The 14,603-nt window shown below is 48.8% G+C and overlaps 1 protein-coding gene across 1 annotated transcript in view; it reads left to right on the forward strand.

Moving 5' to 3' along the window:
• The first annotated feature begins 13,983 nt into the window (after nucleotides 1-13,983).
• Nucleotides 13,984-14,603, forward strand: part of LOC139395362 (probable E3 ubiquitin-protein ligase makorin-1) — a 51,407-nt gene continuing 50,787 nt past the window's right edge. Inside the window, exon 1 of the mRNA XM_071142930.1 lies at nucleotides 13,984-14,061. Coding sequence (XP_070999031.1) covers nucleotides 13,994-14,061 — 68 coding nt within the window. The 5' untranslated portion in view covers nucleotides 13,984-13,993. The remainder of the gene's footprint in view (nucleotides 14,062-14,603) is intronic.

The following is a 14,603-nucleotide window of genomic DNA, read 5'->3' on the forward strand; positions in this document are numbered from 1 at the left end:
TTTGAAAGCTTCGACACGTTTTCCATTTTGTTAAAAAAATTAGCCTGTTGTTTTTTTTTTTTTTGTTGGTTGGGTGACATCAGAACATTGTGTGTGGTATTGTACACGCTTTCATCACTTCCCTCTCCTCAAACACGAGCTGTGTTCCGTGTTCCAGCCTGGTATCCACGGTGACAGCACATCCTTGTTTACCTTGCGTTGCTCATAGAGGAGTTTGCATAAATGTGCTGATGTCATAAAGACATCTGCTACACACACACACACACACAAACACAACCACACACACACACACACACACACTGAACATGGAAACACACGGTTTACAGTATAGAATGTCTCTCCAAGGTGACTGAGCCCTCAGGATCAGTGGTCTTGTATGAGGGTGACTTGAGCTGCATTGACAGACACTTTAATGTACTGAGGTCTGTGAGAATTTCTCCAAGCTGTAAGCCAAACAGAATCATGTTGCCGCGACCTTTTATCAAAGGACTGTTAAGTGGATGTGCAGCTGATTGGGGATTTATAAAGACTTTTCTTCAGCTAATGATCTGTTCGTCTCCGGAGGTCTGCTTATGTCGCTATGCAACAACATCTAATCGACACCTGTCGTCGCTCTGAGGCGTAAGAGTTCGGGAAGTGTAGATCCTGGAAAATGTTGAGACAATTCCCAGCACCCGCGAGCAGAAAGCATGGCCGTGATCTCCTGCGTCGTCTACCTCCTACCTACCTAACCTCTCACCTGTAACCCTGAAGGACAGCTTTTGTCGTGGTAACCAAACGGTAAACAACAGCAAAGTGGGAAACCTGAAGATCACTGCTGTGACAAAGGACTTTCCCCTAAATAATTCCCCCTAACTAATTTTCCCTAACCCATTCTCCCTAACCTAGTGCCGTGACAAAGGACTTTCCCCTAACTAATTCCCCCTAACTAATTATCCCTAACCCATTCTCCCTAACCTACTGCTGTGACAAAGGACTTTTCCCTAACTAATTCTCCCTAACTAATTCTCCCTAACTTATTCTCCCTAACTTATTCTCCGTAACTAATTCTCCGTAACTAATTCTCCCTAACTAATTCTCCCTAACTAATTCTCCCTAACTTATTCTCCCTAACTAATTCTCCCTAACATATTCTCCCTAACTAATTCTCCCTAACTAATTCTCCCTAACTTATTCCCCCTAACTTATTCTCCCTAACTTATTCCCCCTAATTTATTCCCCCTAACTTATTCCCCCTAACTTATTCCCCCTAACTTATTCTCCCTAACTTATTCTCCCTAACTTATTCTCCCTAACTAATTCTCCCTAACTTATTCTCCCTAACTTATTCCCCCTAACTTATTCCCCCTAACCTATTCTCCCTAACTAATTCTCCCTAACTTATTCTCCCTAACTAATTCCCCCTAACTTATTCCCCCTAACTTCTTCTCCCTAAATTATTCTCCCTAACTAATTCCCCCTAACCTATTCTCCCTAACTTATTCCCCCTAACCTATTCTCCCTAACTTATTCTCCCTAATTTATTCCCCCTAACTTATTCCCCCTAACTTATTCCCCCTAACTTATTCCCCCTAACCTATTCTCCCTAACTTATTCTCCCTAACTTATTCTCCCTAACTAATTCCCCCTAACTTATTCCCCCTAACTTATTCTCCCTAACTTATTCCCCCTAACTAATTCCCCCTAACTTATTCTCCCTAACTTATTCCCCCTAACTAATTCCCCCTAACTTATTCCCCCTAACCTATCCCCCCTAACTTATTCCCCCTAACTTATTCTCCCTAACTTATTCCCCCTAACTTATTCCCCCTAACTTATTCCCCCTAATTTTTTCCCCCTAACTTATTCTCCCGAACTTATTCTCCCTAACTTATTCCCCCTAACTTATTCCCCCTAACTTATTCCCCCTAACCTATTCTCCCTAACTAATTCTCCCTAACTTATTCTTCTGTCATGCTCATACTGTTTCTACTTGTGTCTGGGGCCTTTTTATTCCAACCGTACTCACCAGAGGAGGCTGCTGAGGGGAGGACGGCTCATAATAACGTCGGTGCACCAAACACCTGGAAACCATGGAAACCAATGTGTTTGATGTATCTGATACCATTCCACTGAATTCCGCTCCAGCTCTTACCAGGAGCCCATCCTAACCCACCTGAGATACCTATATATACATATATACAATTAAACAGAATGGTGAAGCAGTGACTGTTTCCCTTGTGTCATCATAACAACTGCATCTGTCAGCCAATCATGATGCTAAGCTCATCCTCTGTTCTCCTGTCTATCTCCATAGCAACCCAACGGGTGTTCTCTGCCTGGCCTGGACCCAGAATACAGTTCTGCCATACTCTGACTTCCCAGAATCCAGTTCTGCCATACTCCTGACTTCCCAGAATACAGTTCTGCCATACTCCTGACATCCCAGAATACAGTTCTACCATATTCCTGACTTCCCAGAATACAGTTCTGACTTCCCAGAATACAGTTCTGCCATACTCCTGACACCCCAGAATACAGTTCTGCCATACTCCTGACATCCCAGAATACAGTTCTGCCATACTCCTGACATCCCAGAATACAGTTCTGCCATACTCCTGACATCCCAGAATCCAGTTCTGCCATACTCCTGACACCCCAGAATACAGTTCTGCCATACTCCTGACATCCCAGAATACAGTTCTGCCATACTTCTGACTTCCCAGAATACAGTTCTGCCATACTCCTGACACCCCAGAATACAGTTCTGCCATACTCCTGACTTCCCAGAATACAGTTCTGCCATACTCCTGACTTCCCAGAATCCAGTTCTGCCATACTCCTGACTTCCCAGAATACAAGACAGACCAAACTGAGGAGAACTTAGCCCAGTGTTGCAAAAAGGAGAAGACACATTCTTTGCTACTGCTGTTTGAGGACAAAAGTAGGTAATAAAAAAATATTGATCCTCAAACCAGACAGTCACTATACCTGGGTGGATTGACAGAAACCTCAACCCAGCAGTGTTACAGTATTACTACGGACCGTTCTGTCTCGGGACTAGGCTTATTAACTAACACACAGTAACTACCTATTACAGCGGCAGACACACGTCTGAAGTGGATAGTAAGATTACTGTTGATCATGATCATAATAAACAGATTTCAATCAATCCACCATCCTAATTGATCTCTGGTTCACTCCTGATAAACTATTCCATGAGGCTGGCTGTAGGTGTAGAGGAGGCAGGGCTGGCTGTATGAGTAGGAGAGACAGGGCTGGCTGTATGTGTAGAGGAGAGACAGGGCTGGCTGTATGAGTAGGAGAGACAGGGCTGGCTGTATGAGTAGGAGAGACAGGGCTGGCTGTATGAGTAGGAGATACAGGGCTGGCTGTATGAGTAGGAGAGACAGGGCTGGCTGTATGAGTAGGAGAGACAGGGCTGGCTGTAAGTGTAGAGGAGAGACAGGGCTGGGTGTATGAGTAGGAGAGACAGGGCTGGCTGTAAGTGTAGAGGAGACAGGGCTGTCTGTATGAGTAGGAGAGACAGGGCTGGGTTTATGAGTAGGAGAGACAGGGCTGGCTGTATGAGTAGGAGAGACAGGGCTGGCTGTATAAGTAGGAGAGACAGGGCTGGCTGTATGAGTAGGAGATACAGGGCTGGCTGTATGAGTAGAGGAGACAGGGCTGGCTGTATGAGTAGGAGAGACAGGGCTGGCTGTATAAGTAGGAGAGACAGGGCTGCCTGTATGAGTAGAGGAGACAGGGCTGGCTGTATGAGTAGAGGAGACAGGGCTGGCTGTATGAGTAGAGTAGACAGGGCTGGCTGTATGAGTAGAGGAGACAGGGCTGGCTGTATGAGTAGAGGAGACAGGGCTGTCTGTATGAGTAGGAGAGACAGGGCTGGCTGTCAATCTGGCAAAGTCATTGCTGCCTGCCTTGAGCTCAGTGTTTGTGTTTGTGTGTGCGTGTGTGCGTGTGCGTGTTTGTGCGTGTGCTGGTTGGTGGCTCAGGCTCAGCTTGTAATCATGCTAATCATAGCTAATCATAGCTAATCAAGAAGCAGTGATAGCCTCTCGCAGGGAGAGCAGCGGCTGTTCTAATTAACTGTGGTACACTAACGAGGTGTCTGTGTCAGAACGAGGTATCGGTAAGTGGCACAGAGAGAGAGACATACAGGCACAAGTAGGCATGAGTGGGAAAGGGATGTGGGTACAGACACACACGTGCACGCGCACGCGCACATTCACCTGTAAAGTCAAAATAAAACACAGAGTTTTAGTGCCCTCTAGTGGTGAAATATAAGGTTTACTCCCACCCACACAACAGGTGCAGATTCTCCCTCTCTCTCTCTCTCTCTCTCTCTCTCTCTGTTTCTCCCTCTGTTTCTCTCGCTCTCTCTCATTCTCATTCTCTCTCTCTCTCTCTCTCTCTCTCTCTCTCTCTCTGTCTGTCTCTATCCCCTTCTCTCTCTCTCTCTCTCTCTCTCTCTCTCTCTCTCGCTCTCTGTTTCTCACTCTGTTCCTCTCGCTCTCTCTCTCATTCTCTCTCTCTCTCTCTCTCTCTCTCTCTCGCTCTCTCTCTCTCTGTTTCTCACTCTGTTTCTCACTCTCTCTCTCTCGCTCTGTTTCTCACTCTTTCTCTCACTCTCTTTCTCATTCTATCTCTCACTGTTTCTCATCTCTCTCTGTCTCTCTCTCTCTCTCTCTCTCTCTCTCTCTCTCTCTCTCTCTCTCTCTGTTTCCTCACTTCCCCCACCCCAACCCTCTTTCCCTAGTCCTCTCTCTTTCAATTAACAAAGAGCAAAATAGGTTTTTAAGGTCCCTCTCACTGAATATGCATGTTGTTCTGTCCCTCTCACTAAATATGCACGTTGTTCTGTCCCTCTCACTGAATATGCACGTTGTTCTGTCCCTCTCACTGAATATGCACGTTGTTCTGTCCCTCTCACTGAATATGCACGTTGTTCTAGATTAAATCATTTTCCCCCTCAGCAATCTACACACACTCTGCCATAATGACATCGCTCAGCAATCTACACACACTCTGCCATAATGACATCGCTCAGCAATCTACACACATTCTACCATAATGACATCACAATACCCCATAATGACATCACAATACCCCATAATGACATCACAATACCCCATAATGACAAAGCAAATATTCTGGCAAATTTATAACAAAGAAAACGGAAATATTAGATTTACATAAGTATTCAGAGCCTTTACTCAGTACTTTGAAGCACTTTTGCCTTTCACTGAGGAGTGGCTTTCGTCTGTCGACTCTACCATAGAAACCTGATTGATGGAGTGCTGCAGAGATGATTGTCCTTCCAGAAGGTTCTCCCATCTCCACAGAGGAACTCTGGATCTCTGTCAGAGTGACCATCAGGTTCTTGGTCACCTCCCTGGCCAAGGCCCTTCTCCCCCTGATTGCTCAGTTTGGCCAGGCGGCGAGCTCTAGGAAGAGCCTTGGTGGTTCACAAAATGCACTTAAGAATGATGGAGGCCACTCTGTTTTTGGGGACCTTCAATGCTGCAAACATTTTTTGGTACCCTTCCCCAGATCTGTGCCTCGACACAATCCTGTCTCGGAGCTCTACGAACAATTCCTTTAACCTCATTGCTTGGTTTTTGCTCTGACATGCACTGTCAACTACGGGACCTTAAATAGACAGGTGTGTGCCTTTCCAAATCATATCCAATCAATTACATTTTTCACAGGTGGAGAAACAGCTCAAGGATCATCAATGGAACTGAACTTAACTGAGTTAAATAAAGGTTTTAAAAAAAAATTATGGAAACAGGATGCACCTGAGTTCAATTTCGGGTCTCATAGCAAAGGTTCTGAATACTTATGTAAATAAGGTAGATATTCTTTTGTATCCTACCCCCTTTTTCTCCCCAATTTTTTTGATCTTGTTTCATCGCTGCAAATCCCCAACAGGCTTGGGAGAGGCGAAGGTCGAGTCACGTGTCCTCGAAACATGACCCGCCAAGCCGCGCTTCTTAACACCCGCCAGTGTCTGAAGTTTGACTACCGAAGTCAGCTTGCAGGCGCCCGGACAAACCCTCCCCTAAACCGGACGACACTGGGCCAACTGTGCTCCGCCCTTTGGGACTCCCGGGTTACGGCAGTTTGTTACACAGCCTGGGATCAAACCCCAGGCTGTAGTGCCTTAGACCTCTGTGCCACTCGGGAGGACCACTGTTTTTATTTTTCATTCATTTACAAAAAATGTCTAAAAAACATTATGGGGTATTGTGATGTCATTGTGGGGTGTTGTGATGTCATTATGGGGTATTGTGATGTCATTATCTGGTATTGTGATGTCATTGTGGGGTATTGTGATGTCATTATGGGGTATTGTGATGTCATTATGGGGTATTGTGATGTCATTATGGGATATTGTGATGTCATTATGGGGTATTGTGATGTCATTGTGGGGTATTGTGATGTCATTATGGGGTATTGTGATGTCATTGTGGGGTATTGTGATGTCATTGTGGGGTATTGTGATGTCATTATGGGGTATTGTGATGTCATTATGGGGTATTGTGATGTCATTATGGGATATTGTAGATTGATGAGGAACCTGTTTTATTTCATCCATTTTAGAATAAGGCTGGAATTGAACTAAATGTGGAACAAGGGAAGGGGTCTGAATACTTTCCCAATGCCCTGTACATATATATTTATATTCAGGACTCTTGACAGCTCATTCACTTTTGGATGGATGTGTGTATTGTTATCGTGTTGCTAGATATTACTGCACTGCTGCATTTCTACTACTACTACTGCTACTGCTACTGCGATAACATCTGCAAATCAGCGTACGAGACCTATAAACTTGGATTTGATTTGATTTACTACATACTATGAAGTTCACAGGGGTTGAAGTATTGATGTAGCAGAGGATTGGAAAGGGATGGAAATGGAATGATCTGCCCCCCCCCCCCCCCCCCCCCCCCCCCAGCAGCGACACACACAGACCTGTGAAAATCAACAACTCCTTTGGGAGTAAGTCAATAGGATTTCCTGTTTAGGGTGTCTAGACCGAGACCCAGTGGGAATACAATTGTAACACCAGATAAAAATGTGAGTTAGCAAAAAAAAAAAGTTTTTGGTATTTTTTTTTTATATACATGACACTTTGGGGTGGAAACCCTCCCGTCTCAACCAATGAGAAGACATGAAATAGACAAGATGACGAACTTCATGGAGCAAAGTAAATATTTATTTTAATTAACTGAGCTTGCAACTGGAAGTGAACATTTTATGAGACTCTTGTTTCCACAAATCAAAGACGGTATCGCTTTAGGTTGGTTGACAATTCTCTGTGCTACACCAACCAGCACCTACCCTATAACTCACTACCCAGTATAACCAGGTAGCCGAGTGGTTAGAGGCAGGTAGCCTAGTGGTTAGAGGCAGGTGGCCTAGTGGTTAGAGGCAGGTAGCCTAGTGGTTAGAGGCAGGTAGCCTAGTGGTTAGAGGCAGGTAGCCTAGTGGTTAGAGGCAGGTAGCCTAGTGGTTAGAGGCAGGTAGCCTAGTGGCGGGTAGCCTAGTGTAGCCTAGTGGTTAGAGGCAGGTAGCCTAATGGTTAGAGGCAGGTAGCCTAGTGGTTAGAGGCAGGGTAGCCTAGTGGTTAGAGGCAGGTAGCCTAGTGGTTAGAGGCAGGGTAGCCTAGTGGTTAGAGGCAGGTAGCCTAGTGGTTAGAGGCAGGTAGCCTAGTGGTTAGAGGCAGGTAGCCTAGTGGCGGGTAGCCTAGTGTAGCCTAGTGGTTAGAGGCAGGTAGCCTAATGGTTAGAGGCAGGTAGCCTAGTGGTTAGAGGCAGGTAGCCTAGTGGTTAGAGGCAGGTAGCCTAATGGTTAGAGGCAGGTAGTCTAGTGGTTAGAGGCAGGTAGCCTAATGGTTAGAGGCAGGTAGCCTAGTGGTTAGAGGCAGGTAGCCTAGTGGTTAGAGGCAGGTAGCCTAGTGGTTAGAGGGAGGTAGCCTAGTGGTTAGAGGCAGGTAGCCTAGTGGTTAGAGGCAGGTAGCCTAGTGGTTAGAGGCAGGTAGCCTAGTGGTTAGAGGTAGGTAGCCTAGTGGTTAGAGGCAGGTAGCCTAGTGGTTAGAGTCAGGTAGCCTAGTGGTTAGAGGCAGGTAGCCTAGTGGTTAGAGGCAGGTAGCCTAGTGGTTAGAGGCAGGTAGCCTAGTGGTTAGAGGCAGGTAGCCTAGTGGCGGGTAGCCTAGTGTAGCCTAGTGGTTAGAGGCAGGTAGCCTAGTGGTTAGAGGCAGGTAGCCTAGTGGTTAGAGGCAGGTAGCCTAGTGGTTAGAGGCAGGTAGCCTAGTGGTTAGAGGCAGGTAGCCTAGTGGCGGGTAGCCTAGTGTAGCCTAGTGGTTAGAGGCAGGTAGCCTAGTGGTTAGAGGCAGGTAGCCTAGTGGTTAGAGGCAGGTAGCCTAGTGGTTAGAGGCAGGTAGCCTAGTGGTTAGAGGCAGGTAGCCTAGTGGTTAGAGGCAGGTAGCCTAGTGGTTAGAGGCAGGGTAGCCTAGTGGTTAGAGGCAGGTAGCCTAGTGGTTAGAGGCAGGTAGCCTAGTGGTTAGAGGCAGGTAGCCTAGTGGTTAGAGGCAGGTAGCCTAGTGGTTAGAGGCAGGTAGCCTAGTGGTTAGAGGCAGGGTAGCCTAGTGGTTAGAGGCAGGTAGCCTAGTGGTTAGAGGCAGGTAGCCTAGTGGTTAGAGGCAGGTAGCCTAGTGGTTAGAGGCAGGTAGCCTAGTGGTTAGAGGCAGGTAGCCTAGTGGTTAGAACCAGGTAGCCTAGTGGTTAGAGGCAGGGTAGCCTAGTGGTTAGAGGCAGGTAGCCTAGTGGTTAGAGGCAGGTAGCCTAGTGGTTAGAGGCAGGTAGCCTAGTGGTTAGAGGCAGGTAGCCTAGTGGTTAGAGGCAGGTAGCCTAGTGGTTAGAGGCAGGTAGCCTAGTGGTTAGAGGCAGGTAGCCTAGTGGCGGGTAGCCTAGTGTAGCCTAGTGGTTAGAGGCAGGTAGCCTAATGGTTAGAGGCAGGTAGCCTAGTGGTTAGAGGCAGGGTAGCCTAGTGGTTAGAGGCAGGTAGCCTAGTGGTTAGAGGCAGGGTAGCCTAGTGGTTAGAGGCAGGTAGCCTAGTGGTTAGAGGCAGGTAGCCTAGTGGTTAGAGGCAGGTAGCCTAGTGGCGGGTAGCCTAGTGTAGCCTAGTGGTTAGAGGCAGGTAGCCTAATGGTTAGAGGCAGGTAACCTAGTGGTTAGAGGCAGGTAGCCTAGTGGTTAGAGGCAGGTAGCCTAATGGTTAGAGGCAGGTAGTCTAGTGGTTAGAGGCAGGTAGCCTAATGGTTAGAGGCAGGTAGCCTAGTGGTTAGAGGCAGGTAGCCTAGTGGTTAGAGGCAGGTAGCCTAGTGGTTAGAGGGAGGTAGCCTAGTGGTTAGAGGCAGGTAGCCTAGTGGTTAGAGGCAGGTAGCCTAGTGGTTAGAGGCAGGTAGCCTAGTGGTTAGAGGTAGGTAGCCTAGTGGTTAGAGGCAGGTAGCCTAGTGGTTAGAGTCAGGTAGCCTAGTGGTTAGAGGCAGGTAGCCTAGTGGTTAGAGGCAGGTAGCCTAGTGGTTAGAGGCAGGTAGCCTAGTGGTTAGAGGCAGGTAGCCTAGTGGCGGGTAGCCTAGTGTAGCCTAGTGGTTAGAGGCAGGTAGCCTAGTGGTTAGAGGCAGGTAGCCTAGTGGTTAGAGGCAGGTAGCCTAGTGGTTAGAGGCAGGTAGCCTAGTGGTTAGAGGCAGGTAGCCTAGTGGTTAGAGGCAGGTAGCCTAGTGGCGGGTAGCCTAGTGTAGCCTAGTGGTTAGAGGCAGGTAGCCTAGTGGTTAGAGGCAGGTAGCCTAGTGGTTAGAGGCAGGTAGCCTAGTGGTTAGAGGCAGGTAGCCTAGTGGTTAGAGGCAGGTAGCCTAGTGGTTAGAGGCAGGGTAGCCTAGTGGTTAGAGGCAGGTAGCCTAGTGGTTAGAGGCAGGTAGCCTAGTGGTTAGAGGCAGGTAGCCTAGTGGTTAGAGGCAGGTAGCCTAGTGGTTAGAGGCAGGTAGCCTAGTGGTTAGAGGCAGGGTAGCCTAGTGGTTAGAGGCAGGTAGCCTAGTGGTTAGAGGCAGGTAGCCTAGTGGTTAGAGGCAGGTAGCCTAGTGGTTAGAGGCAGGTAGCCTAGTGGTTAGAGGCAGGTAGCCTAGTGGTTAGAACCAGGTAGCCTAGTGGTTAGAGGCAGGGTAGCCTAGTGGTTAGAGGCAGGTAGCCTAGTGGTTAGAGGCAGGTAGCCTAGTGGTTAGAGGCAGGTAGCCTAGTGGTTAGAGGCAGGTAGTCTAGTGGTTAGAGGCAGGTAGCCTAGTGGTTAGAGGCAGGTAGCCTAGTGGTTAGAGGCAGGTAGCCTAGTGGTTAGAGGCAGGTAGCCTAGTGGTTAGAGGCAGGTAGTCTAGTGGTTAGAGGCAGGTAGCCTAGTGGTTAGAGGCAGGTAGCCTAGTGGTTAGAGGCAGGTAGCCTAGTGGTTAGAGGCAGGTAGCCTAGTGGTTAGAGGCAGGTAGCCTAGTGGTTAGAGGCAGGTAGCCTAGTGGTTAGAGGCAGGTAGTCTAGTGGTTAGAGGCAGGTAGCCTAGTGGTTAGAGGCAGGTAGCCTAGTGGTTAGAGGCAGGTAGCCTAGTGGTTAGAGGCAGGTAGTCTAGTGGTTAGAGGCAGGTAGTCTAGTGGTTAGAGGCAGGTAGCCTAGTGGTTAGAGGCAGGTAGCCTAGTGGTTAGAGGCAGGTAGCCTAGTGGTTAGAGGCAGGTAGCCTAGTGGTTAGAGGCAGGTAGCCTAGTGGTTAGAGGCAGGGTAGCCTAGTGGTTAGAGGCAGGTAGCCTAGTGGTTAGAGGCAGGTAGCCTAGTGGTTAGAGGCAGGTAGCCTAGTGGTTAGAGGCAGGTAGCCTAGTGGTTAGAGGCAGGTAGCCTAGTGGTTAGAACCAGGTAGCCTAGTGGTTAGAGGCAGGGTAGCCTAGTGGTTAGAGGCAGGTAGCCTAGTGGTTAGAGGCAGGTAGCCTAGTGGTTAGAGGCAGGTAGCCTAGTGGTTAGAGGCAGGTAGTCTAGTGGTTAGAGGCAGGTAGCCTAGTGGTTAGAGGCAGGTAGCCTAGTGGTTAGAGGCAGGTAGCCTAGTGGTTAGAGGCAGGTAGCCTAGTGGTTAGAGGCAGGTAGTCTAGTGGTTAGAGGCAGGTAGCCTAGTGGTTAGAGGCAGGTAGCCTAGTGGTTAGAGGCAGGTAGCCTAGTGGTTAGAGGCAGGTAGCCTAGTGGTTAGAGGCAGGTAGCCTAGTGGTTAGAGGCAGGTAGCCTAGTGGTTAGAGGCAGGTAGCCTAGTGGTTAGAGGCAGGTAGTCTAGTGGTTAGAGGCAGGTAGCCTAGTGGTTAGAGGCAGGTAGCCTAGTGGTTAGAGGCAGGTAGCCTAGTGGTTAGAGGCAGGTAGTCTAGTGGTTAGAGGCAGGTAGTCTAGTGGTTAGAGGCAGGTAGCCTAGTGGTTAGAGGCAGGTAGCCTAGTGGTTAGAGGCAGGTAGCCTAGTGGTTAGAGGCAGGTAGCCTAGTGGTTAGAGGCAGGTAGTCTAGTGGTTAGAGGCAGGTAGCCTAGTGGTTAGAGGCAGGTAGCCTAGTGGTTAGAGACAGGTAGCCTAGTGGTTAGAGGCAGGTAGCCTAGTGGTTAGAGGCAGGTAGCCGCGTGGTTAGAGGCAGGTAGCCTAGTGGTTAGAGGCAGGTAGCCTAGTGGTTAGAGGCAGGTAGCCGCGTGGTTAGAGGCAGGTAGCCTAGTGGTTAGAGGCAGGTAGCCTAGTGGTTAGAGGCAGGTAGCCGAGTGGTTAGAGGCAGGTAGCCTAGTGGTTAGAGGCAGGTAGCCTAGTGGCGGGTAGCCTAGTGTAGCCTAGTGGTTAGAGGCAGGTAGCCGAGTGGTTAGAGGCAGGTAGCCTAGTGGTTAGAGGCAGGTAGTCTAGTGGTTAGAGGCAGGTAGCCTAGTGGTTAGAGGCAGGTAGCCTAGTGGTTAGAGACAGGTAGCCTAGTGGTTAGAGGCAGGTAGCCTAGTGGTTAGAGGCAGGTAGCCTAGTGGTTAGAGGCAGGTAGCCGAGTGGTTAGAGGCAGGTAGCCTAGTGGTTAGAGGCAGGTAGCCTAGTGGCGGGTAGCCTAGTGTAGCCTAGTGGTTAGAGGCAGGTAGCCGAGTGGTTAGAGGCAGGTAGCCTAGTGGTTAGAGGCAGGGAGTCTAGTGGTTAGAGGCAGGTAGCCGCGTGGTTAGAGGCAGGTAGCCTAGTGGTTAGAGGCAGGTAGCCTAGTGGTTAGAGGCAGGTAGCCGCGTGGTTAGAGGCAGGTAGCCTAGTGGTTAGAGGCAGGTAGCCTAGTGGTTAGAGGCAGGTAGCCGAGTGGTTAGAGGCAGGTAGCCTAGTGGTTAGAGGCAGGTAGCCTAGTGGCGGGTAGCCTAGTGTAGCCTAGTGGTTAGAGGCAGGTAGCCGAGTGGTTAGAGGCAGGTAGCCTAGTGGTTAGAGGCAGGTAGTCTAGTGGTTAGAGGCAGGTAGCCTAGTGGTTAGAGGCAGGTAGTCTAGTGGTTAGAGACAGGTAGCCTAGTGGTTAGAGGCAGGTAGCCTAGTGGTTAGAGGCAGGTAGCCTAGTGGTTAGAGGCAGGTAGCCGAGTGGTTAGAGGCAGGTAGCCTAGTGGTTAGAGGCAGGTAGCCTAGTGGCGGGTAGCCTAGTGTAGCCTAGTGGTTAGAGGCAGGTAGCCTAGTGGTTAGAGGCAGGTAGCCTAGTGGTTAGAGGCAGGTAGCCTAGTGGTTAGAGTCAGGTAGCCTAGTGGTTAGAGGCAGGTAGCCTAGTGGTTAGAGGCAGGTAGCCTAGTGGTTAGAGGGAGGTAGCCTAGTGGTTAGAGGCAGGTAGCCTAGTGGTTAGAGTGTTGTGCCAGTAACTGAAAGGTTGCTAGATCGAAGGTAAAAAGCATTCTGCCCCTGAACAAAACCCACCATCATTTTTTAATTGTACCTTTATTTAACTAGGCAAGTCAGTTAAGAACAAATTATTATTTTCAATGACGGCCTAGGAACAGTGGGTTAACTGCCTGTTCTGGGGCAGAACGACAGTTGTACCTTGTCAGCTCGGGGGTTTGAACTTGCAACCTTCCGGGTACTAGTCCAACGCGCTAACCACTAGGCTACCCTGCCGCCCCTCCACTCTAACCACTAGGCTACCCTGCCGCCCCTCCACTCTAACCACTAGGCTACCCTGCCGCCCCTCCACTCTAACCACTAGGCTACCCTGCCGCCCCTCCACTCTAACCACTAGGCTACCCTGCCGCCCCTCCACTCTAACCACTAGGCTACCCTGCCGGCCCTCCACTCTAACCACTAGGCTACCCTGCCACCCCGCCCCTCCATTATTTGCATATTTCCGTTAGGGTATGCCTACGCTCCTAAACAACAAAACATTTTACAACTTTGGCAAAGGGTAAAATCAACAATAATTAGTCCACCCTGTTGTATTCTAGAATTTCAAATTCTAGTTTTGGGAACAGAAGACTGTATTGAGATCAAATTATTCATAGATGAGAATTTGCATAATCTCGGCTAAAATGAATCGCCCTCGATCTTCTCCACTGCCGTCCACTGGGCTTCTTCTCATCCCCATATTTGACCCAACCGGATGCTTCACATTTATACATCCGGTAAAATATCTGGCTCATTGTTCTATCTGTGTTCAGATTATTTGATTGATTTGCCTGAAATATCCTGCTGCTCTGGCGTGCCCTCTGGCGGTAGGTCGGTGCATGGGCTTCATTATAGGTCACATGCAGAGAAACAGCAGCAGCTTCGATTTTCCGAAGATTCCCGATTCGGAGCTCGACTTTCCGGAAGATCCGGGTACTCGGCTTCATTACATTACAGGTCACATGAAGAGAAACAGCAGCAGCGTCGATTTTCCGAAGATTCCCGATTCGGAGCTCGACTTTCCGGGAAGATCCGGGTACTGGGCTTCAACCTCAACATAACAGCAATGGCGGAGGCAGCAGCTACAGCGGCTCCAGCAATACCAGGAGCCTGGACCAAACACGTCACCTGCAGGTAACGACCAGACCCGGGGATCAATTTAGCACCACTATGTTGATGTTGTCCATGGTTTGTAACCAAAACGCCGGGGGTTTTGGCCGTTTGTTAAGCGACTTTACAACGCCGTCTTTTGTGCTCCGGTAGCAAGCCCAGCTGTGTTTTGTTGTGATACAGGCAGCCGACGGTAAAACGGCTTCGTCCTGCAGTTGAGACATTATTAACTAGAGAGAAATTCCCCCGTACGATTCAAAGTGATACACAGTAACATCCGCAATGGCAACACAAAAGGAAAACGCACGGAGACCCAGCGGCAAATAGACGCTGAATTCAATATAATTAAAATGGTTTAATATGATAATATTTATCAGCCAAACACTGAAATGATTCCGGGGGGTGTAAATATGGTTGGATATTTCGCAGAGCTCTCATTCCTCGACCAAAGCTGAAATGCGGTAGAGACAACCAGCTAACTAGCTAGAATTACATAAGTCAGTGTTTACTGTGTTATCTAATGTGAATTACACTCTGAACGTGGTCAACACCGTCAATGCCAGTTC

Source organism: Oncorhynchus clarkii, unplaced genomic scaffold, assembly GCF_045791955.1.
Source record: "Oncorhynchus clarkii lewisi isolate Uvic-CL-2024 unplaced genomic scaffold, UVic_Ocla_1.0 unplaced_contig_10308_pilon_pilon, whole genome shotgun sequence".
NCBI classification, from domain to species: domain Eukaryota; kingdom Metazoa; phylum Chordata; class Actinopteri; order Salmoniformes; family Salmonidae; genus Oncorhynchus; species Oncorhynchus clarkii.